General features: G+C 44.7%; 1 protein-coding gene and 1 pseudogene across 1 annotated transcript; one reads left to right on the top strand and one right to left on the bottom strand.

Moving 5' to 3' along the window:
• Positions 1 to 300: 300 nt before the first annotated feature.
• Positions 301 to 14,490, bottom strand: LOC149333018 (pfs47 receptor-like). Its single transcript, XM_089557613.1, has 5 exons — positions 14,448 to 14,490; positions 11,747 to 11,899; positions 8,438 to 8,461; positions 3,967 to 4,190; positions 301 to 549 (listed from the first exon to the last, which is right to left on the bottom strand). Exons 1-5 carry the CDS (start codon positions 14,488 to 14,490, stop codon positions 301 to 303), a joined length of 693 nt encoding a protein of 230 aa, XP_089413739.1.
• Positions 14,491 to 14,586: 96 nt separating this feature from the next.
• LOC149333019 (uncharacterized) lies at positions 14,587 to 22,214 on the top strand (annotated as a pseudogene).
• The last annotated feature ends 4,412 nt before the right edge of the window (positions 22,215 to 26,626 follow it).

Below are 26,626 nucleotides of genomic sequence, written 5' to 3' on the forward strand. Positions count from 1 at the left end.
GTATATCTCCAAAAAGTGCCTACTGGGGCAACATTGATATTGGTACTTCCGTGAGTTTGTGCGCTTTTTTTGCCACAATATACTAAGGTATTCGTGCAGATTTCTCACATTTTTGTTTTACAAAACTAATTTCTCCCATAGGTTTATTCAGTGATTCATTTATTCTAGAATTGAATATAAGGCAGTGCAAAAGCCTTACTGAAGTTTAACATTCATTTTTACCAATTTTCCACTGCTAGCAAATGCTTGATAGAGCTAGCTGGTGGTAATTCCGTGCTTGTTAAGAGGCTGAGCAAGCAATTACAGAAGTGCAGATTCGTCGACGAGCACCACGTAGTCTGTGTAGCGGTATTCGAGGCCTCCGTACGTGATGTAGAGACATTCGTGGGAAGGGTGCACCTTGCCCACTATCCACGAGCCCTCGTGTTGAGTGCGGCCTATGTAGAGTTTTTCGCCACTACCAGTCCAGCCGCCCTCAATGGCTCCTTCCGGTACGGAACCGCCAGAACCCTGCATCCACGTCAATCTGGCACCGTCGTCGACGAGTACCTGCACAGCAGAGTCGTGTCATGTGGCAGATTTTAAGAATAATTAAGTCTGCATAAAGAACAAAAAATTATTTGCGGCTATTCGTGATTTAAAAGAAAAGTTGCTACCAATCGTGAGCCAACACGATAATGACGCGCAGGATGAGTGTGTGCAGAGGTAGATGAGTGAGATAAAGTGGTGCAGTGGGCCTGTTATGAAAGGAAGCGAAAGGATACTCTTTACTAGTACAACACTGACACGATCGCTTTCGTTGTTAGCTAATACGCCTTCCCACCAGTTGACTTTTGCAGCTACTGGAGCGGCGTTACCTGCACGAGAGTGGTGATGGTTCTGGAAAACATTCATGTGCAGACACACTTCAGGAGGTTATCTATGAGCTGACTCAGAGGGGGCGAGACCTTACAAGTACTAGGTTGAGGTCCCTAGTTCTTGACCCCAGTGATGTCGGCCGCCGCCCGGGATCGCGCGACCAAGGCCCGTTGGGTCTGCAGGTCAGAGCAGCCGAGTAGGGTCGCCTCCCAGTCCTCCCGGGATGGTTTGGGGTGAGGGGGGATAGCAGGGTTGGAGGGGCAGGCCCACACCATGTGGTTGATGTCCGAAGACTTCTCCGCACAGTGTGGACAGCTGCCCAAGAAAGAAGAGTCGAAGTGTTTGAGAGCTTCCGAGCAGCTCTTATTATTATACAGTATTAGTATATTAGTATTAGTATACAGGCGAAGCAGAAGCCGCTCCTCCACCTTTGAGAGACCTTTACACGGGAAGGGATAAAGGCCCTGGCCAGGTTGATAAAGTAAGACAATGTTTTTAACGAGTAAGCTGGAGTGAATTCGAGTTCCTGATCGTCGCGGTCAGAGCCGAATGTCCGGTGAGAGAGCACGCGGGCGGCTGCGTGAACTGCATCATTTCCCTCGAAGCCCATGTGAGCAGGAGCCCAAACGATACGCCGGTGAGCTGGGTCCCCGGTGTAGATCTGTTTTGGAGAATGCGGTAGGCTAGGTACGGTACCCACCCCTGCTCGACGTTCCGACATGCCCCTCGCGAGTCGCAAATAATTGTTTTTGAAGCGGAATCTGATGCAGCCAACGCATTGGCGACCTCATCTCGTAAAGTAAGGGCGTTCACTGTTTTGGATTGGTGGACGACACTGACCGTGTACAATCCCCCAGGTTGGGGGTCGGAGGCATCCACGTAGAATACGCCAGGTTTCGATTAGCGTGCCCGCTCACGCTTCGCTAATTGAGATGACTCGTTTTCACTAGGGCTTGCCAGGATTCAGACAAGCGCAATAAGGTCACATTGCGGCACTTTTGGCTTGTTTCGAATTTTTACAAATTTTTCATACTTTCACGCGCCTGGACATGACGAGAAATGAGCTCAATTATTGTGCCAAATAAAGATAGGCGGTGTCCTTAAAAATATATATCCGCATTTTTCCATACAGGGTGTTTAACCAAAGATTTTGCATAATTTTTAAAAACATTTTTTTCGAGCTGGAAGAGGCTTTTTTCGGCATAGCATTGTCAGAGATGTAGTACATCAGAATACAGTTAAGAGTTCCTACCAAGCCGGCTGGTTAAGTAATACTGAATAGTTAACTTTTTATCTTTTACTCTTAGGTTCCTTAATTATTCCCAGACGTGTAACCCACCGTAACTACTAGCCATATCAGTGTTTAGACTTTCGAAAACGCCGTCACCGTCGGCGCTGGGGCCTAACATATTCTGGTTACATTCCGCCAAAATGTACATGCGCTTTCGAGAATCTGGCAGTTGGAGCAACCTCTCCAGTGCAGGTAAGTTGTTGAAACGACCAAAATTTGCTATGCTACAGCGCCTAGGGTAAGCACGTTTTCGAAATTCTAAATACTGCTATAGGTATTAATTACGTTTGGCTACATGCCTTCAAAAACATTAAGGAGCCCGAAAGTAATAGTTGAGAAGTAAAGTATTTATTATTAGTGAAGGGGCGCGTGCGTTAGGACGTCTTCATTGCATTCTGGTGCCGTCACCGCTGACAATCCTATGCCGAAAAAAGTGTTCTAACTGAAGAACCCTGCTTTTAAAAACTGTGTAAAGTCATAGGTGAAGCAGTCTGTATATTAATTGAATTTGTGGACCGGCAATCGGCAGTTCTTGTCTCAGTTCTCAGTTGACTCCTAACCTGCACAGTGAAGGAAGGAAGGAAGGAAGGAAGGAAGGAAGGAAGGAAGGAAGGAAGGAAGGAAGGAAGAAATGAACAAAGGAAGGAAGGAAGGAAGGAAGCAAGGAAGCAAGGAAGCAAGGAAGCAAGCAAAGAAGCAAGGAAGCAAGGAAGCAAGGAAGGAAGCGAGAAGCACGTGTCGTAGTGGAAGACTGCGGAATAAAACGAATTATTAACCTGCACTAACATCGCAGAGCACACGCGCGGATTTCTCGCTTCGCCTCCATCGAAACACACCAAAGCACACAAAGATTCGAATATTTAGAGATGCTCAAGAATCCACGCAGAGGGCACTAACAGGCGTCAGCGTTTGAAATTCGTAACTCAGAGAACGAAGCCCATTAGTTTGTGATGTCTGCTGAATTGAGTAAATCTCGGAGAGTGCTTCGACATAGTTGCGTTTTTGATTCCTCAAGGGACTCATGCTGAGATACTCCATGAGGGGCATTACATGCACGAAAGCATCCGTCTCTTTTGAATGTTGTTCTGGATTCACTGAGTATGTTACGGAAAAAAGAAGGTCTCATCGAATGAAGGTTATTCCCAGTCTCATCACAACCCGAATTTTACTCAGAAACACCCACCATCATCGTCGGGTTGCGTTAGTACTCAATCCTAAAAAAATTACCAATATGAGTTGAAATTATTGATAGGCATCAAGTAATCATTACGCTGTGTGAGTCATAGCATACCAAGTGCATGTTTCTGAGTTTCAATACCAGCGATAGCATGAATGGCGCGAAATGCTGATGGTAGTCGGACTGCTCAGAAACTGTGGTTGATGGTGTGAACGATTGTTGCGTTGATGATGCTACACTCACATCACCGCAGCGGATATGCTCTCGCAGTTTTTCTGAGAGCTTTCTGCGGAGAATGTTGGAGTAGCCGAATATAGTGATTAGTCTTGAGGTGTGGCGTGTGATTTTAGAGGTGTAGGAGGGTTGTAGTTCTTCATGCAAGAGCGTGTGTCACAGAGGCACGCACAGTAGCTCATCCATCCATGTAATGCGGCCGTCCAGAGTGACGGGCGACGTAACGGAAAGGATAAAGAGGGTGGAGAGTGGTAGAGGGCAGATGACGCCGGCTACAGCAGCATAGTTTCGTGGATGATCTACTATACAGGTCGCGCTGGAGTATGCTAGAGATTTGCTGGAGGTGTTTGCATTGCACCTTTGATATTCCTTTTATTTCCACACAGGACACCGATGGATTACTCACATCAAATTTGTCGCAGCGTTGCTCGCCGCCATCGTAGGAGACGTAGCAGCAGCCCTCACCAGCCAATACCTTGCCGGGAATGACGTCTCTTTGGTGCTCCGCGCGGCCGATGTAAATCGTCTGGCCACCGTCCTCGCCGCCGATTACAGCGCGTTCAAGGATTTCATCACTGTCGAAGGGCAGCCACATGTAACCTAAACGATAGATTGCCGCCAAAGGCCGTGCTGCAAACCAGAAAGGACCCATTTCAACAGAGCATGAGCACCCAGGGCAGTTGCACGCAAAATGACTAGTGGTAGAGCCGACGAGTGAAAGAAAATGTGGGCCTCGTTATGACACACATTTTAAGGAACAACACTCACCGAAAGCCAGGAGCATCAGGGGTTCTTTTAATGTTTTTCATTTATTTCTTCTGCAGAGCAATGGGAATTACTATGGTAATTAAGTTATCACAGAAATATATTTTATAATAAAGTGGAAGAAAAAAGCACTCATATGCTGCTGCTGGGATATGAACTAACCACCTCGCAATTTCATGCCCAGTGCTCTATCAAGTGAGCTATAGCGGTGGCTGACCATTCTTATCACGGTTATGTATGAAGCGTGTAAGCCAACTTTAATAGTGTTAAACAGCGCCACCCTCGTAAATACAAAGCCTCCTAGACAACTCAAGGTCTCTCACCTTGCTCCTTTACGACACGCTAGTTGCCCCTCATACGCTCGCAGCTGCGAGGGCTAGCCGGTAGTTTTCTGCGCATTAATTTACTATACGAAGTACAACGGCTGTAGTACTCAGCCAATTGATATGAATTAGCGATTAAGTAACAACATTTGAACCGCTTGCTTAATTTCGCTCTATATCTGACGGTTTAACTTGTTCTAATTTGTTCTTTCTTTCGTGACCCTCGCGATACACTTCGTGCTGCAGCTAAGTGCTTTGTTTTTATAGTTTCATTGTAATACTCGTGAAAAAGCATCACATTTGTATAGTTCCTGCTTCTCCGTTCATCGCAATTCGTTCATATTAACACCAAAAAATTATTTCCGAGATAGCGTAGTAGTAAAATACAGTAGAATGCATGAAATGCAGGGCCTAGCCGCATGTCATGCACTCTACTGCTTTTGATAAACGCATGCTTTTGTTTCACCATTTTCGAAAGCGGATGAAATGTTAAACACCGATATAATCAAAATTAATAAAGTCGTGGAAAACAGTAACATGAAGACTATATGAACATTTTATTGCTCTTGGTGGCTTTCATTAAAATATATTAACTCTTTAACTGAGTAATACTTGTTGAGGGGCTAGTTGGTGCATGTTTCCAGAAAAGGGTTATAGCGCCGAAACAGACAACACACAGAAAGCTGCCTGTCCCGTCTAGCTTTATGTGTGTTGTTTGTTTCGGCGCTATAACCCTTTTCTGGAACTATTTAATATTTCGCTAGCTTCATTATCGATTTCAATACCAGTGAGTGCAGCCTCACCATGTCTATAGCCACAAATATTGTCAGATCCGGAAGGACTATGACAGCACATGTCACATATGGAGACGGCTGAGTTTCTAAACGAAGAAACATGATGTACTTATCTTTTGCGTTGGCTGTGCCTTCCAGCGAACGCGTTGAATTTAGTCGTTTTTCCTCCTCGATTGCCTTTATAAAATTGATCATGGCTTCCTGGATAGCGTCATTTTCCCGACGTGCTCTCTTTCTTGCCGTGTACTCGCGACATAAAGGTGCAGAAGAAAGGTACGGTGGACAATTGGGCAACACCGAAGGCACTGCGTCCTTTTGAAGTTGTATGGTTATCACCGTTTGTTTATCATGATGTGAGAGCTTGGGATGAAGTCTTGCTCATAGAAACGGAGCTCGCATAACTCTATGAGGAAGCTTAAGTGTAATACCATCCACTTCTCTCGATACCACTATTCAACAGATTTAAATTTACCGACCTCTTCTTTTTTAGTGTTGGGTTTCAGAGAACATAAGATAAATTATCAAAAGAGGTTAAGTTTCAGTTACTTAGCTTCGATCTTATTGTTGGCGCGATATTCTATCCAGGAGTTGATATAAACCAAGTTTTCTTCGAGCTTCCCCACTGGGAAATCCAAACAATCCAACTTTTCTGCGACCGTCGTAATTTCCCCGGCACCCACGCACACTGCATCTGCCTATGTCGCGGCGGTTACAAAATGAGTATGCTTTTCTTTAGCACCACACCATGGTTTTAACGCGCACAAGCCAAGAGAAAACAGTTTGACGTCGTGCCGCTCCAAAACCGAGAAGACGGAAAAGAGAAATCTGAGCATGTTCGCTGCATAATCTAACCACTGGAAGAGAGAGGGGGGGGGGGGGGGGGGGCAAGATCCACCTGCGTTGCCTCCCGGATGCCATGCAGCTTTGTTGCATACGCCTGCGTTTCACAGAACTCTAGTCTGGGTGGGTTTGGTAAAATAGCGGCAGACGTAGTATTGTCGTAGCTCTCAGGTGCAGCGTGATCGAACGGTGAGGGCGAAAGCTGTAGGACAACCCTCTTATGCTACCTGTGGCGTCAAGCGTGTTGAGCAATGGAGCACATGGTCAGCCTTCTACCTTGACTGCATCAATATCAATGGCAGAAAACGCTAAAGGTGTGGTGGGAATGACAGTTATGCGACGTAGAGAGAAGGCGTAACTACCCTGCTGTTGTTCTATCTGTAAACTGTTCTGTGTACGCCTCACAGCGCAAATGATATGCCTCCCAGCACTGCTCCAACTAGCCAGCGTCCTCTAACCATTTTATACGAAGCTTTACTTTTTCCCACAGCAAGCCTCTTAGTTTGCGGACTGCCAGGGAATGCATCTCAAACCACTGTGTCCTGCGGTATTTTACAGCTCTGCGGTTGACGTCTCAGTCCCATCCAGTTGATATCTCAAGCACACAGGCGTCGCATCAAGGGTTACTTGAGCCGCTATGGCGAGTCGTATGCGCGGAGTGTGTGCGCAAGAAATGCTAGAAACTGTATTTATTTGGCTACAGCTCAGGTGTCTCCCAAATGGGGTTGAAAGAAGGTAGAAAGACAGTCACGTGCAACATGCTGCTTGAAGAAACTTTCGTAGGATAGAAGTATCACTCACAGTGAACGGGACCGAGATTTCCGAGAAAAAATGTGAGGTACTGTGATGTGTGTGTATCCAAACATAAGTTCAGTAGATCAGATTTTAGGCGTAGTTAATATTTCTTGCGCCTAAGTCGGTTTCTTGTTGCTGTAATTGTTTACGACCAATGCTCATAATTTTGCCTCTTTCTAAACTATTCAAGAGCACTTCTGCTTAAATAAAGGAAAAAAACCCAAGCCTGCTGCTTCGCATGAAGCCCCAAATTAAAATTTCAAACTGCTTTCTATTAATCCCAAAAAGAAAATAAACATTTGTTCAAGTAGAAAAAAGAGGAAACAGACAGCTGTGCATCGCTGGCAGGCGCTGTAATCATGGTGGATTGAAAAATTCACAAGAAGTGATCAATTTGCTGTGGCGGCCAGGCGATTATAACTACAGGAATGTGCGTCGAAACTTTTTTCTGCTATGTGGTTCGAAAATAAAAAAATCTTGTGCAGGGCTGTAAAGAAAATAGTTCGGAGGAAACACGAAAAACGGAGAGAGTGGAGCTTGTCTGCGTCGTCCTGTCCGTGTTTCGCGTTTCCTTCGCGCTATTTTTTCTTACATCATGATCCCTCACCAACTCGCCCAACTTACTTTGGAAAGTGCTTCAGCAGGTGATGTGTATCGCATGCAATTTCTCTGGATTTTACTCTACAATTGACTCACCCTACTCTTAGAGATGACAGACAGAAGTTACGGCGTTTTATATATATTTGGTTTATTTTTCACTGGGACATCTATGAAGCAGTACGCATGCCCGCAATACTCTCTAGACCACATGCATCTTGACCACTGCTCACTACATCTGCGATCTGTACACGCACGTTTCCAGGGTGTGCTCTCAGAGGGAAGTTCTTGGAAATCTTTGTGCGACACAAAAGTTCGTGACCAATAAGAAGCACCTTTCATTCAGCGAGATTACGATCTGGATTCCTCTCAAAATGTCAAAGCAGGCAATCTAATTTAGATTCGCGAATTACCACTATTACTTTCTTTTTCAAAATCAATTTACATAAGTCTGATCGCTCACACCTGGCAATGCTAGGAATGGAATTAAAGCTTTCTGAATGGTATATTGGACTGTTCGAAGTACTGCCAGGCAGCACGACGTTGTGGGGACCTAACTGCAGAAGCATACATGGCATACATGTGGATGTACACAGCTTATACCGATGTTGTGATGTTTGAAAATCTCAAAGCGACTTGAATATGTATGAACGTAATCATTATAAATCGTTATGATTTGAAATATGTCTCACTTTTTGTGCGCGTAAATATCATTTTCAACGCATGTCTCATAAGTGAAATACCTCAACAGCCAGTGACTTACCGAGCCGCGGGGGAGTAATCACATCTGCGCAGAAGAATTGACGCTCCATGTGTTGATGCGCCCTTCCAATGAACCCAAGCAAAAAAAAAAGCAGAAGTGCAGATTAACGTCTCCTCCGTAACAAGCGTTTATAACACAAATGTGCGGGGTATGCTGAAGTAAAGAGATAATCAGATATGGAACCTTAACAAGACCAAGACTACCAATATTCTTGAAGTTTTCCGAATCTTTTCAAACTTTGAAATTTCGAAGCCTCGCGGATTCTAAACACGTCCATGGTCGAAATTTAGTCTTTGTGTGTCGTTTCGACCGATTTCACCACCCGGCAGATGGCGATGTATTCAGGGCCTCTCTTACAGAATGCATCATTTTAATTCTTGTCCTTGTACGTGGTAGTACATTGAAATTCGTGCTGACTCTTCGCTCGTCGGTCTAAGGTGGCAGTTGCCGAGCTTGAGCTTCCGACTTTGCGTCTTTTCGGCTTATAAGCGGGACATGACTCCTTATTTATCATTTGTCAGTGAAGGTGCACAGAAGCTGAAAAGCTCGCTAGCGGCTGCCTGCCGAAAATCAAAGATAGAGTTTCATTCTTCTTATAGAAAAAGCGGAAAATTTTATTTGAAAAACTATTCCACCCAAATCAGTTTTTGAGGGGGATTAGACATGGCATTTTGGATGAGTAAGCTTTATATGGCTGATCGGCGTTTCCAGCAGTGGTAATATTGCCTAGCGTCGCTTAACGAAATGACAAGTTAAGGATAGGCTTCCACGGGGCCTTATAAGCCACTCACGCAGCCTCAAGCCAAGCTTTCCTGGTTATGGTCAAGTTACGCAACCTGTCAGCAATAGCAACGCCGCGTAACTTAAAGGGAATATGCTCACACGTACTTTAGAAAAAACTAAATCCTGCCGTTCCTTACTCATTCTAAGCGCTGCAGTAACCGACTTTTAAAGTGCATCCCGAGCCCGCTCTGAATAGGTTTGATGACATTAGAGAATCTAAGGTGTACACCGCATATTTGAAATTCCCGCCATAATTCTTCATTTTCAGCGTCATACAGCGCTTGGTGGCAGCTGGCCAAATTAGAAGCGCCTGTTGAAAGTTCCTGCGCTTTACATTCCCCCAGTGTAGGTAGGCGTAAAAGGTTCGTCCCACCTGTGCGTTCATTCTCTCTTTTACTTTGTTTCGATTTGTGATGTTCTTTGCACATCGAAAGAGGAGGAGGCGCTAAAGGTTGAAGACTGACAGCCCCTGCACCATGTAGCATGTTCGACAAGCACCCCGTAATGTATGTAACAAAAGTCATGCTTTGCACAAGGTTATCGGCCCGTATAGCACAAATGTGTACATGAATGCATTAAAAGCTTCTAAATTTTTCGAAAAGAATATAAACATGAATTCCATGACATGCAATTTTCGAACAAAGCCCAAAAGTTTTTGCACTTTTGTGTCTTGTAATATTTTGCTGAGGCGCAGAAATGTAATATCAGAAGAGACTTAATTCCTGAGTTTAAATATAGCCAATTTGGTTTCAAAAACATTCAGATGTAACGTGTTTATGCGCTAGCAATCAGAGAGACGGAGCAGATAATCGTTACTGCTTTTTATAAGAAGAGAAGCTATGTTGTGGTTTGTGGAGATTTAACGTCTGAGCAGACTCGGGCTATGATGGACACCGTATTGAAAGGCTCCGGAAATTTCGACCACCTGGTATTTTTTAACGTGCGCTGACAACGCACAGCACACCGGCCTCCTTCGAAATTCAACCAGCGCGGCCGGGATCAAACCCGCGTCTTTCGGGTCTGCAGCCGAGCGCAACATCCGCTAAGCCACCCAGGTGGCTCAGAAGGGATGTATATGAGAATATTGTGTTCGTATTTTCTCCATATGGGATGATGTGGGGAGTAGATAATATGGAAGGAAGGTCATTGTTATATGGGATACATAATAAAGGTGGGAATATTGGTCTTTATAGAACCTCTTTTGAATTTTATGATCTCATTATGGAGATCGCTTTTCGCAGACAGATTATGATACCTGTTAGTAAGGTAATTCTTTTGGAGATAATGTGCCTTCTCATGTATTCCACAGCCTTAAAGATTAGAGAGCAATACTGCATGATTAACGTACTCCAATGCTTGCCGCCATATTGCGGAATAAACCCGTTTCGAATAAAGACTTTAAATATTTTGAAATGTTTTTCTTCGGATATTAAAACAGTGCATGCTTGGATTTGAGAACACTACGTTCATAATGTATCAATAAAACCTATTATCCGTTCAGTGATAATAGTTTGAAAACCACAGGTATGGACCTGTAGTTAATTACATGACTATCACCACCTCCTTTCGGAATAGGACACATTCTGTCTCTTTTAAAGTTCTCAAGATAAATGCCCCATTTGAGGACCTGATTGATGATGTGTGCTGAAATAGGTGAAATTATGTTGTGCTTATGAATTACGGGAGTGGCCTCAATGTCGTCAAATCTGGGAGGAGAAATTGTTTTCGGTTCTATAGTTACCTTTGCGCCACGCGGCACGGTATGGAGAATATCATTGAGTTGGCGAGGCTTGCACTAAGTATGCCAAGCGCCGATATGCATCGGTAATTACTAGAGGGATAACATCCGCACGTAATCAAACGGTTATATAGCACAACTAATTTCACGTAGCACTGAGAGTTTTAGCTGGCAGATTCTTCTTGTTTAGTTTTCTAGCTAGATTCCATATTTTATCGGGTCGTAAAAAACTAATAAATAGCTCCTGATAGTAAGGGAGTTCTGGTGTTTGTATTTCTTGTTTAATTTCATTCCGATAATTTTGTATGCAACAAATTCATTTGCATCACTAGCTTTGACTAATTAATCGTACATTTTATTCCTGTATAACATTATATTTTAATGAACCGCATCTATCGAAGGATTCCTTATTGTTTATTAGGATGCCTATTTATATATTTTGTATTATAAGCTGGGTAATAGCAATTAATAAACTGGGAAAAAATTGCATGCGCCGTTTGAGTGGGGCTCGTTTAGTGCCACTTTCATGTTGAGAGTGTTGATAAGCGCTCGATGAAAATGTTCGCTAATTGAAGTCCATCAATAAAATAAGAACTGTTAAAAATATTACGTTTTTTTCAACATTATAATATTACTTCACTGGATTAGCATTGCAGTAGTTTGATCTTTAAGCGATTACTTAGGATACGATTCAAACATTTTTCTTAATGGTGAAATTTGGCGAAACCCTCCAATGAAACACGTAGTGTTATTTGGTCTTGCGCAACAATGTATCGCCTACTTCTTACCTTTGGTGACTCTTAGAATAGGGTCCAAAAGCAGAGCGTTGCTAGTTGAAGGCGAAGACTGCCGAACCAAGAATGGCTGCTGGTCCCAATTGCAGATGAGAAGATCGTGTCGTCGGTACATGGCGTCGAGAATGCAGAACGAACTGGAATGCTCTGTGGAGGCAGGCTATGCAAGTGTTTACGCTCGGCCTGTTTGGTCGCTCCAGCTTTTTCCTCCTCCGTCGTGCCTTGGGCAGAGCCTCCCAGTGTCAAGGGCGGTCAGTTGTCTCTTCGACGCAGCTAGAAAAGCGTGCTTCACATGCAAGTGGAAGCACTGGCGAATCCGGCCGCCTCGGCGCAAAAGCCTGTTTTTGAGCCATTGCTGCGATGAGCGGCGAGGTTCCAACAATGTTGATCAAATGTTTAGGGCAATCACCCAAGGTGGAGTACACTTGTAATAAGGGAGTAAATACTCATGGACATCCTCCAAAGCCCACTTACACGGATACAAAATAATGCTAAACAGCTTTCTCAGAAACTTCGCAGTTAAAGAAAAGTTCGTCCTGGTCCTGGATTCCAACCCGGGACCACCGTTTCACCGGAGCAGTCGCCCTACTAATAGAGCTAACCGTAACGGCAAGCTTATTGTAGGGCGAGAGCAAATTGATCAATAACACGAAGTGGTAACAGTGTTGTTCAAATGTTTAGGGGAAAACCCAAGGTGGAGTAGCCGTCCTTTCCTTTGGTGTAGCCGAGTAGCTGAGCTTTCTGTTGTAGCCGTACGATTGTAGCTGCGATTGGGTGAATGTCGATGAGTAATTACTCCCCTATTACGAAGTTCCAACAAGTTGTAAATTATACCGCCGACGCGCCACTCAATCCCTTATTCGCCTGCATGAGGACCAGCCTAAAGTGCCGACGCCCGCTCAGAATAAGCGCGCCCCGAACGAAGGAACGCTGGGTTTTGCCTTTGGCCGAGCTCAAGTAGGGCGACCCCAATGGAGCGTACTTGCGCCGCGGATTGTGAGCGGCGCGGCGGAACGCAGACGCACCGCCGCCGTGCCCCACCACAAGAGGCGGAAAACGGGCGGCTGCCGCCAAACCGCTGCCACCAAAAATTTCAGTGTTGCTAGAAACGGCGTCTGTCAATTCTCGATAAAATGTCGACAAAATGTTTTGCATTTGCGACGAATGAATTATTTATTCAATGGCAGCAGCGAAGAGTAGTTATTATTAAAGATTAATGTTGATCTGACCGTTATTGTTTCTCAGGTTTTTTTTTTGTAGTTATCAGAGAACATCAAAGGCTTATTTGTATCGACAATTCTAATTTATTCTACACTGTACTTTGTCAGTGCAGTGAGCAGATCTATTTCGATCTGTGGCCACACACTTTTTGGGCATGCTCGCATTCTTTTTGCTATCACTTGGGCAAAAACATCAGGTTCATCTTCATCTGTCTGTAGAATTCCTTCAAGCTTTTCTATTTCCATTTGGTTGCGTGTTCTTTTCGCTCTTTTTTGTGTGCGTGGTGGGTTTTGCAGTGGGCTGCAATTTTCATTTGTGGTAGCATTGAAGTTGCTGCTTTGAGTAGCAGCGACTGTTTTGTCGTGCATGGCATCATCCGCAGTGTCCTCAGGCGAAGTGGGGTCGCAGTCTGTAAAGTGCGAAGAGAACAAAAAGCAACCTGTAGTCTTTATCAAACAGTGCTGCACATGCTACGTGCTTCATTAGGCATTGCAAATATGCTTTAGGCATATGCATGATCCAACAGTGCCACCGCTCAGGTGTTAGAACCTGCTACTGGATACCATGTCGGTCCGAGTTTACAGGCCGAGTGGTCCAAATGTAAATGTAGTACATGTAAACGAAGACATATTCTGTACTATAGGAAAAATTTGTTAGCATTTCTAATGCAAGCTCGCATGCTCACACACTGGCGCAGATGCACCATATCACACACACCAGCCGCTTCTCCAGCTCATCGCTCGGTCAACACTGACGCTGTTTGAAGCTAACACACAAAAGATCTCGAACCCGCAGACACGCCGCGTTGGTTTTTCAACGTTTTTGGGGCAGGAACTGCCTCGCATTCCTGACGGCTGCGACGTTGGAATCTGCCCAGCTTTGCGGAGGAATGTGCACTTCGTCGCGACATCGTCCCCGACACCTGGAGAAGGAGCCCGCCACCATCGGTCGTTTACGGGAACGAAAACAATAACAATGACGATTCTTTTCGCCTCTATTTTTCTGTTTCGATCTACCAGTAAATTGAAGTCCTAGCTACGCAGCATACTCGCTGCAGTACTTTACGCTACCTTGCAATCGCTTTCGCCGCTGCAAAGAGATACATTTATACACTCCAAACAACAACGCTCAAAAAAAAAAACATGTCACCTGAACAGTGCTTATTGCGATTTGCTTTCAAATGTAGCGAGCAATGATATAGTGTAGTTCACCGGGCTCCGAAAGTTCGCGCCTATGTAAACGCCGTACGTGTAGGTCCGGGCACAGCGAAGATGAAATGGTGTATCAGGTGGCAACGCGTCATTTAGTTTAGGCATCCACCATTAATGGCGTCATTTTTTTTTCACTTCAAGCCGTAATGAAAGATATCGGCGTGGCTTGACATACACGCCGCAGCCCCTATGAACTGCCCGCGCTGATGTCAACAAAAAACACGTGCATGTCGGCGAGGGCGTCGTGGTGATCGTTTGCTTACCTTCAGTGTCCTCTTCTATCTCCGCTTCAACTTCCTGCCACATGGTAACCTCCCTTCTGCTGTCCTTGTATTCGGCGTGCGAACAATCCCACAAAGCCGGTCTCATCTGCACAGCTGAGATAAGCTTGTTGTGTACGCGATGCGCGACTCTTTCGTCGCCATGTTGAACTGGCTAGGCGAGTCAAATGTAGTGGGCGGAAGTCAGGCGCGGTCGTACCCTGATTGGTCCGCGCGTACAGCTCACGTCGGCCGCTCCCGGCCAGCGGCTGACCGCCGGGCGCAAATATCTGGCCCGGCTTGGTCGACGGCGTCCGGCCGCCGGCGGCCGGACGCCAGTTTTCCGCAAGAAAAACGCTCCATGTGGGTGGCCCTAGCGCCATCGGTTGCTTATCTATGTTTTTTTTTTCGTTAGGACTGAGAAATACGGTATGTACAGGGAAATCTGCTTTCATCGCATCCTGCAAAGTATTCAAATCGTGTATAATTTTTCGAGCTTTCTAAGCATCCGCCATTGAATTAAATTGTGCGAATTAAATCTAAAAATAGAGTGTCAAGGCTGTTTTGCAGTGTACAGATGCCTCAGGCCAAGCTGACTTCATGTGTGTTTTCATGTGCTCACTGCCTGTCTTGACTCGCTAACTTTAATCCCTCTTGGATTTTGGTGCCCTCAGAGTCTATTTTATATATGGTTATTCTAACTGCTGCAGCGCAACGTCGACTGCTGAGCAATTTTAATGCTCATTCCGGTTAGTTTTTTTACGGTGTTTAGCGCTTACATACTATTACGTGCGTGGTTTCTGCAGAAGCGATGCGCGCGTCGCACCTAAAGTTATCGAGCTGGCCTGACTAACACCAGTAGTTTGGAACGACGCGCTGAAAGTCGATTCCTATCCTCTGACATATCTCTTATCTCATGCGTGGTCCGTGACTGCTTTCGGATAAGTTCGCCTAGTTCGCGTTTCCTTTCCCCGCATCGTTTCCGGCGGATGGTTGAAGGGAATGTAGCTTTGGGATATTCACGGGAGAGGCAGCGCCTTCTGCACGGAAGAAGGAAAGGGGGGGGGGGGGGGCGGGGAAGCATCTTTTATGCGAAGCATACTACTTTAGCTACCACTTCAGCCCTTCACCGTGGTTATGCGCCTCCAAATCACGTGATACATGACGTCACACCACGTGACACGATGACGTCACGACAGTACAGAAACGGGGGCCCACCTCGCGCCGTCGCTGTGGTTGTGCGCCTCCAAATCACGTGATACATGACGTCACACCACGTGACGCGATGACGTCACGACAGTGGAGAAACGGGGGCCCACCTCGCGCCGTCGCTGTGGTTGTGCGCCTCGAATTACGCGACACGATGATGCTTCGCATTCTCCAGGCTTAACCAAGTTAAGCCTCAGCCATATTTTTTTTCTTAGGCACCCATCTTCGAGGCAGCGCGTTTTGCACGGTAGGGAAGAGGGGGGGGGGGGGGCATTTTTTTTTTACTTCTTGGGAACCCAACTTTGTTGCCTCTGCCTCCCTCACTTTTTTTGAAAGAGCAGTGTTTCCTATTAATGTTCCGCACAGTGAAAGCACAAGGTGAAAAACTATGCCTACTGGTTCATTGACCAACTGTTCTCAATCTAGACTTCAAACTTGTGGGAAAGCTACTTTCTGCCACAGCATTGTTGGCATAGCTACATTGGCGTGGGTTCCATGCAGGAATAAAAAAAAATTGGATCATGGGTGGTGGTCGGCCTGCAAATGTCTGGAGAAATGTGCGAGTTATAATTTCTATGGTAAGATTCGGCTTCAGTCTACTCTGCAGCTCTGCCTCCATTCCCGTCCACTGCGTGAAATTATGCCGCTCCCAAAAAGTACTTAAAGAGAAAATTGGTTTTTGCTACCTAAACCAAAAACATATCACAAAATGAAATCGTACCCTCAAGAATTTTAAGGCTTGTGGCTTGTTTACTACAGCCAGACATAAAAAAATGATTATTTGGCTGTTTTTTTCAAATTTTCACCTTGGCTGAAATATGCCAACAGGCCAGAACTGCTTCACAGTCAAAAGTAAAACGTCCACAAGACCTACACGCTCCGCTCAAAAGACTTCACGAGGGATTACTTCACTAGTCATGCATGCACAAGGTTGACGCGCGGAGCAATCCCTTCCGTGAAGGTGCAAGAGCCTCGCCTGAGAGCCTTGGTCCATCCGGGTAAGCAAAATATTCTTCTCAAGCCTGATCCTTCAATATATCTTCTGTCTCTTTTTTATCGCAGATTTCTATGAGGAAGGTGGTGCGGCACAAGGTGAGGCACTTTATTCAGAAAAATTCATCCTGTAAATCTAAGATAAAAGTTAAGCGGGGCCAACTGCAAGCATAGCTTGCCGAGCACAAAACTTTCCTACTTCAATGTCCTGTCGCCGTTGCTTCAGTTCCATCAGTCGGCAGTGATGTACCAAGCTGTAGCTTAAATTTCTCTAAACTATAGATCACAAAATGAACAAGGGAGGGGAAAACCTCAGGTTGCTTGAGCCAACGTTTCGACAAGGGGACGTGTCTTCGTCTGGGCAAAGCGTTCATCATTGGCAGGGATTAAATAGGGCCTTCGTTCCGAGGAGGAAGGCCCCGGGGGTGGGGAAGGAAAGTGGTGTGAGAGGGGATGCGTGTCAGGAAGGGGAGGGAGGTCAATCTTGATTCGTTATAAGCTGCAATAGTGGGAAAACTTATATCATGGGGGTGTGTAATGAACAAAGGCTTTGAAGGGGCTGCGACGGGGGGTTGGCGCTGGGTGGACCTGAAAAGCTCAGATAAGAGGATTAGCCCCTTCAAAGCCCCTTCAAAGCCTTTGTTCATTACACACCCCCCGGATATAAGTTTTTCCACTATAGCAGCTTAACGAATCAAGATTCACCTCCCTCCCCTTCCTGACACGCATCCCCTCTCACACCACTTTCCTTCCCCACCCCCGGGGCCTACCTCCTCGGAGCGAAGGCCCTATTTAATCCCTGCCAATGATGAACGCTTTGCCCAGACGAAGACAAGTCCCCTTGTCGAAACGTTGGCTCAAGCAACCTGAGGTTTTCCCTTCCCTTGTTCATTTTGTGATCGCCAAGGACCATCTACCACACCCTCTCTCTACCATGGGCTCTAAACTATAGAGACAGTTAAGGGCTGCGCAATGCACCCCTACAGCAGTTTGGAAAGCTATTCTTACAGCTGTGTATTTATATTCTTGTGATTAATATTCGCTGTTCATTAGAATGAATCAAGGGCAAAGTGCGGGAATTCACTGAGAAAATTGTGTTAAAATCTAATAATGTGGTTGTTTGGGCTTGCTGGTAGCACGACATACAAAATAGCACAACAGCACGCAGAGCCAAGTACGAATAAACACAAACACACAAGCACTAACGGCGAGCAGTTCATTGTGAACCACAAGGTGGTAAATATACATTAAGTGGCCACATATTGCGCAAGCATTGGAGGTGACCATTTTAGTGGTTTCTTAGACAAACTAATTCTTTGAGATATAGGCCTCCAGGTTGTTTAGTGATGCACACGTCACTTAAGCTATCTGATTTCTGCCTGAATGATTTCGCGAGTAAGTTTGCAAGCATTAATAGTGGTGACACTGCATTAATGCACACCACGCATTTACGGCGTCGTGGTTTCCAATGAACTGTTTAACGCTTGTGTGTTTTCCTTCTTGCCCCTGTGTGCTGTAGCGCTATTTTGTATGTCGAGGTATATTCATCTGGCAAAATGTTCCTTTATAATTGATCTTCTTACAAACTTGCAAAACCTCTTTAAGCCCAATTTAGGATCAGACAAACTGAGAGGAAGATAAACCGTTGCGAATAGAACACCACTGCTACACTGTGGATTGAACAGAAGCTGCTGCTATGCAGAGCTTTACCGGTTATCTGTTTTTTCCTTCTTCCCACAGGTATCGGTTCCGCTGCAGCATCGCAGTCCACTGGTGCACCAGTGGAAATCTTGCTTGACCATAGTAAGTCTTCCTGCGTTCTTACATAGGAAAGCATCCCCACGCATTCACTACACTAGTTGGTTGGTTTTCCTTGGAAGTAACTTTGTGGTACCTCTATTTCAGACTACTGTCCTATACCACTAATGTATGCGTCCGAGACAATCGTTGCTGCAGATTCAGCTGTCCATGGCACAGGTAAGGGCACTAAGCGGGGATCAGTTCTACAGAAATGCTGGAGGTAAAGAAATTTCCATTTGGTTGAGGCTAATACTGCAATGGAGCATTACTTCTTGGTGAAAATTTATAACATGCGCAATCCGCACATAAGGTATTGAGAGCTATGTCTTCACACAGCAAAATACGCGTACACCTTACTGATTGATGTGTTTAAATTGGGAACAAATAAGTAGTGCTTTAATTGCAGGCTACCAGCACACCACCGGTTCCCCGCAATTTACTGCTGCTGAGACTAACACATCTCTCCTCCCTGGCGACGAAGGGGTGTATAGTGAACTGTTACAGCAGTGGCAGTGTACGAAAATTGAGAAGTTAACTGCACCACTATTGCTACAGCATTGCACATAGCTCAACACTATGCAGTTGTATCAGTACACAGTAATGTCGCGGGTGTTCAATAATTAGCTGCGTCACACATCGCGCTATACTACCACTTCGAACGCCACAAATTCATTTGAAAGAGAAGAAATAAGTTTTAACTTTATGCTTACCAAGTAGTATTTATCTTTTTCGGTGAGACTATGTTTGAAGGCATTGTTTACGTGGTGAACATGTCTGTTTTCTGCAGAGCATTTTATATATACGTCACTTTCTTGTTCAGCTCAATGAACACATTGAATACCCTTCTCAGGCAGACGCCGTGAAACTTGCTTCACTAGCTTGTTGCTGATCATTCGATATATGCTTTCAATCTAGCCTAAGAAATTGAACCTGAGCAGTAAAATACCTGGTTTCAATCGTTTGTGGTCACTGAGTTTTTCTTTCTTTGACAGGTGCTAACCAAACCGCTACCATCAGAGTGCCACACCAGCACCACCGGAATCAATTGATTATGGTAGGTTCTCCAAGAAAACATGAGAATTTATTGCAAAATACAACCTCCAATCTACATTGAAAACTATGCACCAGTAACCTTGATAGTTTCATAGTGGGCATCGACGGGCCCATAATAGTGGGTAAGGTGTGCTTGACCGCAAAAAAATATGTATATATTCCTGGATTTTACCATTTGCCTAACTGTTTGCCTAAAGGCACTGTTGGGTAAATACCCAAGCTGTGTGATGTTGTCAAAACAAAACATGCAGTTACAAGCCTACATTTAGCGGCTTTGTTCTCAAAGTTCTTAATTTACTGATAGAACAACATGTATAGAGCACTCGTGATGGCAATTGTATCATAGCAGTGTTTACATGAATTCGACTAGTCGCAACTTTCTGGTGTAATGTACGAGGGAAATGCATCAGGACAGTATACATACCGCGTTAAGCGAAAGAGCTACTACTGGGGCTAGTTGGAAATACATCCTTGAGGGTATTCGGAAGCGCCAGCAAAAATGCAGAGGGACGAACATACGAGTGTTTCGTCCTGTGTGTGTGTCCTTCTCTGCATTTTGCTAGCACTCACCTATACCCAGCCAGACGAGGATAGATCAAGAAGGGAAAGCAGAGTGCAGCAGTGAATGGAAACAGGGGGCGTGTGGCCAGTTGGATTGCCTCCCAACACCTGCACTGGATAGAGCACTGCCCAGAGGAAGATAAAAGCAGCCCTACCAGGCACATGAATCAGGCTAGTTGTGCACTTCAGCTGAAAATAGGCAGGTAAAATATTTTGTTTTCTTGACATGCTCTGTTCGCGTTTCATTCCGGCCTGACTGTACGTGCGGCTTGCCCCTCCGCAGCCTGCACTGGACATGTCGCCACTAGACTTGATGTGGTGCATGTAAATGATGGCGCAACAGCTGAACGAGATACACAAGGAAGTATATAATGCACCATGGGAGCATTTCTGTAAATATTGCTTATGTATCCTCGAAAATTCCCTCAGACAACTAATAATAGGAAAGCCATTAATTTGTAAGGGCTGTTGGTTTCTTTCATTATTTCATGAAATTTTGCGTGCTCTGTGTTCGAATTCTTTTTTGCCAACTGTATTTTCTGTGGTTGGGAATTTGTGGTCCTTTGACAGGAAAATGTTCAGACCATTAAAGGATAAAATTCCCCTATGAATGGTCATTTCTGTCTCAAGAACAGTATATGCCATGCCTCCTTAATAGAGACACTTTGGTTTCGTAGAAAGGGTTCTATAGAGTGGGCCTCTCGTAATAATGAATCATGAAGAAAAACGAAAGGAAATATCTTTACAAAAAAAAATATTTAGTGGTTGGAGACTGCTTCTGTGCATAGTAGCGCACTATGAAGTGAGTATTGGGTAATCTTAGCAGCTCGAGGAGGATTATTCTGGTCGCTATCATCCAGAAAATCGCGTGGTATATGTTGAAGGATGTTTCGATGACGTAGTAGTGTTTGAGGCACATGATAGTGCTTCTTGGCATTGTTGAAGTATCTGCTACTACGACTGTTCAGATCCCAAAACCCTGTGCTCACTCGTCTGAGAGCTGCTGAATGTGGTTTTCAATGCAGCATACAGAATTTTGTTGTCACAGGCACTCGTGCAATGCAGCAAATGGTAAGGCGTGTTGACCGGGCACCCAGCCACTGTAAAGCATGAAACCATGGACGCATAGAAAGGCCATTACAATGACATTTGCTCATTCGCTGCCTTCTTCCGGGTTTCTGCACTCAAATTATAAGCGGTAGAACAACAGGTAGAGGCATTCAGGACTTTGTTCGCGTTGCTGTCCATATTAAAGGGACAAAAACACATGGATGCCAATGGGCTCCATACATTTTTAACGTGTCTGTTGTCTGCGCAGTGAGTTTCCATAAAGCGACTCGTAAATGTATTGAAAAAGTTCGGCCACCAGTAAAGCTGTCTACATTAGAGCGGTCATATTAATGGGGCACGACTGCATTCATCATTTGGCACAAAAAACGACATGGCACTGTGTGGTGGGCAATTAGTAGCCCTGTGACTACACCCTAATCGTGATTTTGTGTGGGATATAGGTTTCTTTACGAGGCTCACAAAAATATTTCTTTGCTTTCTTTTACATTTTTTTCAGCTGCAGCTGGTCCTAGCGGCCTCGGTAGTACCATAGAATACAGCGCTGCATGGCCAGAGGTGACGCCAGTGCCAGAAACACCAAAAAGCAGACGTAAAAAACGCACAACTGCGTACAGCCCTCGCACGAAAAGGCGCTTCGAGAAATTGCATTCTGGAAGCGACAGGTACCGAAAAGCACTGGACAGGATCACATAAAGGCACCATTCAAGCCGAATAACGAAGCAGGAGGCTTTGAAGAAGCTTGAACCGCATTTGCCACAAGACCTTTTTGAATTGGTTAAAGCTCAAATTAGGCTCTATTCTTTTTCAAAACCCAAAAAGCATTGGTCAAGACAAATGAAGCAATTCGCTCCCAATTTGTTCTTTCATTTTCCAAAAGCTGATCAATTCCTCAGAGAAATGCTGCATTTGCCACATGTGAGGACGCTGAGGCGCTGGCTGGCAGACATCCGAATGACACCTGGTATTATTCCAGGTGTCATCAATTACAAACGATTACAATTACAATCAATTACAAACGATTTGCCACTACAAGACAAAGCATGCTGTCTTTTATTCGGTGAAATATCCTTGAAAAAAATTTGATGTATGATCAATCCAAAGGCATTGTAATTGGCTTCACAGATGATGGGCGTACCAGGACTTCTTGTGTGGCAAACAAAGCTCTTGTTATGGGAGTGTCTGGCATATAAAGAAGTTGGATGCAGCCGCAGTTGGATGCAGCCGTAGCCTTTGCAGCGTCCCACAATGCAACTTCTGCCCTTGCAATGCGCAAGCTGCTATTAGATTTAATTCAGCAGCTTGAAAGAAAAGGTCTTTTGGTGAAAGCGGTCATCTGTGATCAAGGGTCGAACAATGTCAGCGTGTCAAAAATGCTCATCCATTCTATCCGTGAGGCATATTTCATTGTCAACAACCGCAAAATATACTTCATGTTTGACACCCCACACTTAATCAAATGCACAAGGAATAATTTGCGAACACATAAGCTCACAATTGGCTCTGAGGTTGTTGACTGGACATACATCAAAACCCTTTAGCAAAATACTCGTAGCATAGATCAAGCCTCTACCACACCGACTGAACATCTGAAAAACAGATTGGCAAAAAAAAACTAAAAGACCAACACATCTACAGGATGCCCTTTACTGACATGAGAGTTAAGTATGCCACACAAGTGTTCAGCGAATCTGTGCCTGTGGCACTCCTCACTCTAATCGCCATTCAGGAGCTTCCTGTAGATGCCAAATTTACAGCAGAGTTTACGGAAAGGATGGATAAACTTTTTGAATGCCTGAAAAGGTCGGCCCTGAAAAAGCAGGACGACAAGTTACGGTACGCAATGGTTGAGGGCTCGGAACACCATGTCGTTCTTGAGTCGTGCATAGATTGGATCACTCAGTGGCATTTTGGTAGTCCTCTGGACAAGCAACCTCACACCATCAAAGGTTGGCAGATCACAATCAAAGCCTTGCTTCTGCTGTGGACAGATCTAAAAGAAGATTTCGATTTCACTCATATTTTCACTCGTCTATTGCAGCAAGATCCCTTGGAAAATGTTTTTGCAACAATTCGTCAAAAACATGACTGCAATGAGACACCTAATGTTTATCAATTCGTGGCTGCTCAAAAAAATATTTGGATTGGCGAACTCTTCAAACTATCTCAAGGAAACTGCGAAGTGACAACAAATGCATTCCTCACCAATTTGGGGAGTGTTCCTGCATTATTGTCATCAAGCAGCACTCCAACCACAAGCCACAGCAGGCAGCTTGGCTCAGATTCAACTGACGTGCCAGCGTTTTCACAAGATGCCTTTGACATACTATATGAAAATGTTGTATACCATGTCGCTGGCACTCTTGTGAAGAGCTTTCTTGACCAGAGGACTACAGATTGCACATGTGAAAGAACACTCCTTGCAGCAGACGGTGGCTCTCTCCATGGGCGCCACTAGTTTTTTGCACTACTCAAGGAGAATGGTGTTCCTGAGCACCTTTTCAGCTCAGTTGCCACAACATCTGAGGAATGCCTAAATTATATAAAGGAATTGGATTCGACCTTCAGAAAAGAAATCTTGTACTGTGCCAAGGATGCCAAGCCAGGAAACCATTTTCTGTTCACTAGGCTGCAGAATGAAATTTCTCAAATTATTCTGCCACACAAGGCTACATTGGCACCTTTCAATCGTAAACAGGAACACATTAACAAAAACAAAACAGAGTTCTCCTGCCTGAAAAAAGCGTAAATTAGCTGGCTAAATGAATGCTGAACTGATTAAGGTTAGGATTATTATATTTTATTTTTGGTTTGGTATGGTTTATTGGGGTTTAACGTCCCAAAGCAACTCAAGCTGTGAGAGATGCCGTATTGAAGGGCCATGGAAATTTCGACCACCTGGTGCTCTTTAACGTGCACTGACATCGCACACTACACGGGCCTCTAGCAGTTCGCCTCCATCAAAGTTCGACTGCCGTGGCCAGGAATGAACCTGCGTCTTTCGGGTCAGCAGCCAAGCACCAGGTTATTTAATGCTGCTTACTGCACGTGTGCCCTCTCTTGAACTTCTTTTTTACTTTTTTTAATGTATATAAGTGTTTATGTGCCTGTTTATTCACAGTCCTGCTCCCACTGCCCATATACTATGTCGACTGCTTTTGCTCCTGCTGCGTTACTTCCTTTAGAAAGTACAAGTTTTGCTTTCTGGAGGGGTTGCGTGCCTTGTTAGTTTGCACATTGCTATGACCAGTGGTTTGAAATTTACTCAATAATGCCGGATGGCAACAGCTTACACAGGGTGCCGCGGAAAACCCGTGTGTTTCAGCTTCATTCTCTTCCTGTGCGACAAGCACGCAGTCACAGAACCCCTTAAGGAATGCCAGAAATCAGTTAATAATGACTGGCTGTATGCTAAAGATAGACTCTATGGACAGTTGCAGCATGATTTGGGCAAAATTAAAATTGTGAAGCACATCATACATAATGTCGAGGCACACGTAGACACAGGCGCCCACAAAAACCAAAGGTGCTTTGCAGACCCGAGGGGTTTGTGGTATATTACTTGGCAACCCCTGGTCATGGCTTGCACTCGGTTGTGCAGTTGGAAAATTTACTGATGGCTAGAACCTACAGGCAGCAAAACAAGACTGGCTCAGGTGCTCGGCTCTGCAGCAATTAAGAGGGCTGTACGCATAAGATGCAAATTGGTTGACATATGTGCTGATGTCCAATAGCAGCGTGCTCGAACTATGCTGCACTGCTATTCACAGTTGCTGTGTGTTTTTTTTTCAGGAAGTTGTAATGTTCGAGGTTTCACTTCCTGGAGAAATACATGGGCTATGGGGACGCTGTAGCAGTGGCCGGCAGAATATATTAAACTATATGGCTTCCCTAACTGTGTGCTGATACTGTACAGTACACGGACCACATGCAGTTTACCACTCAGTAATATATTAACTTGACACTGTGGTGGATGCAATATATTGTAACAAAGAGAATAACTGCCGGTTCGTTGTACACTCTGTGCGTTGTTTTCATTTCTCCAACGACCTATATTTATACGCACGCCTACTTTTGTTTGCCACCCAGTGTATTGTAACGGCAAACTGAATTAATGACCTCTCCGGCCATGGCCGCAATTGTTCTGTGGATTTTCAAAAAGTCTTCGCTGCACACGACTCTCGACCTGCCTTGGTTGCAACTTCCTACCCTTGGCATCAACAAAAAACAAGTAACCGAAACAGGGAATGGCAGATGAGCTATGCCGTACAGCATGCCAGCCTGTAGCTCATCTGCAAAAGCTAGCTAAACATGCCCAAGGTTAGCCGAGTCACACAGTGAGCTTTTCATGCAGTCTTTGTACTAAGTACTAGCACTGCAGCACATATGTTGTCCCCAGCCCAATGCACTGTGATTTCTTCTGCACGAGTTAAAGGCAGAAACTTTTCGCTGCCTTTCTCTGTGTGTGTATATTCACAGCCACAGACTGATGCATTTCCATACATGTCAGATGTTTTACTTCCCTGCTATTTACCTCAATCTCTTACAGAGTCGGATATAAACCTATATTCAGTCATGTGGCATTTGATTATGTATACTGTACCTACCTTGATACCTTTTTTACTCTCTATACCGGGTTTATTTTAGCAGGTCCAAAATTTTTAAAGAAAGGTAAATTCCTTTAGATTTATTTTAACCCTGGGGCTATACTGATGGATAGGCGGACACCAGATAACAGGCAAACTACTTTAATTAGTTCGCTGATTAACTGAATACGTTAATTAACTTTTATAATTTTTATTTTAGGGGATATGTTGTATTGGCAGTATTGGGGATCGTCTTCTAAACAGTCCAGCCAAGAAAAAAGATTTTCATGAAAAAAGTTTTTGCGCGCGTAACGAAGCGAGAAAAAGTCACTCTGGTAGGCAGCTTCACACTGTAACACAGCGTCTGTGAGCGCCTGTGAAGTACCTCGCTCCACCCTGCACTTTGTGTCAATGCGTTTTTGTTCCAGCGCGGCATTCCGTGAGGCCGCGAGCGCAGGTCGCCAGTCCGGGACGCGTGACGCAAAGCGCAGGGCGGAGTGAACTACGTCAGACGCGCTCCCGCCGCTGCGTTACGGTGTGAAGATGCCTACCAAGGTAACTTTTTCGCGCCTCGTAACGTGCGTGAAAATTTTTTAATTAAAATTGTTTTTTCTCGGTTGGACTGTTCAGAGGACGATCTCCAATTCTGCGAATACAACATATCTACTAAAACAAAAATTAGAAAAGTTCGTAGCCTCCAGTATAGCCCCAGTGCTGAAATAAATCTAAAGCAATTTACCTATTTTTAAAAATTTTGGACCTTCTTTAAAAAAACATCCGGTATATTCTCTGCACGCTCTTCTAGGTTTACATAATGGCGTTTATTAATTTTGATCTTTAGGATGGCTGTCACTGATATTGCAATGCCACTGATGCCTGAAATCACTTTTTGAGCATCGATTGTCACTGCTG

This window comes from Amblyomma mixtum, chromosome 8 (genome assembly GCF_055824585.1).
Source record: "Amblyomma mixtum isolate Tamu chromosome 8, ASM5582458v1, whole genome shotgun sequence".
Lineage (NCBI taxonomy): Eukaryota > Metazoa > Arthropoda > Arachnida > Ixodida > Ixodidae > Amblyomma > Amblyomma mixtum.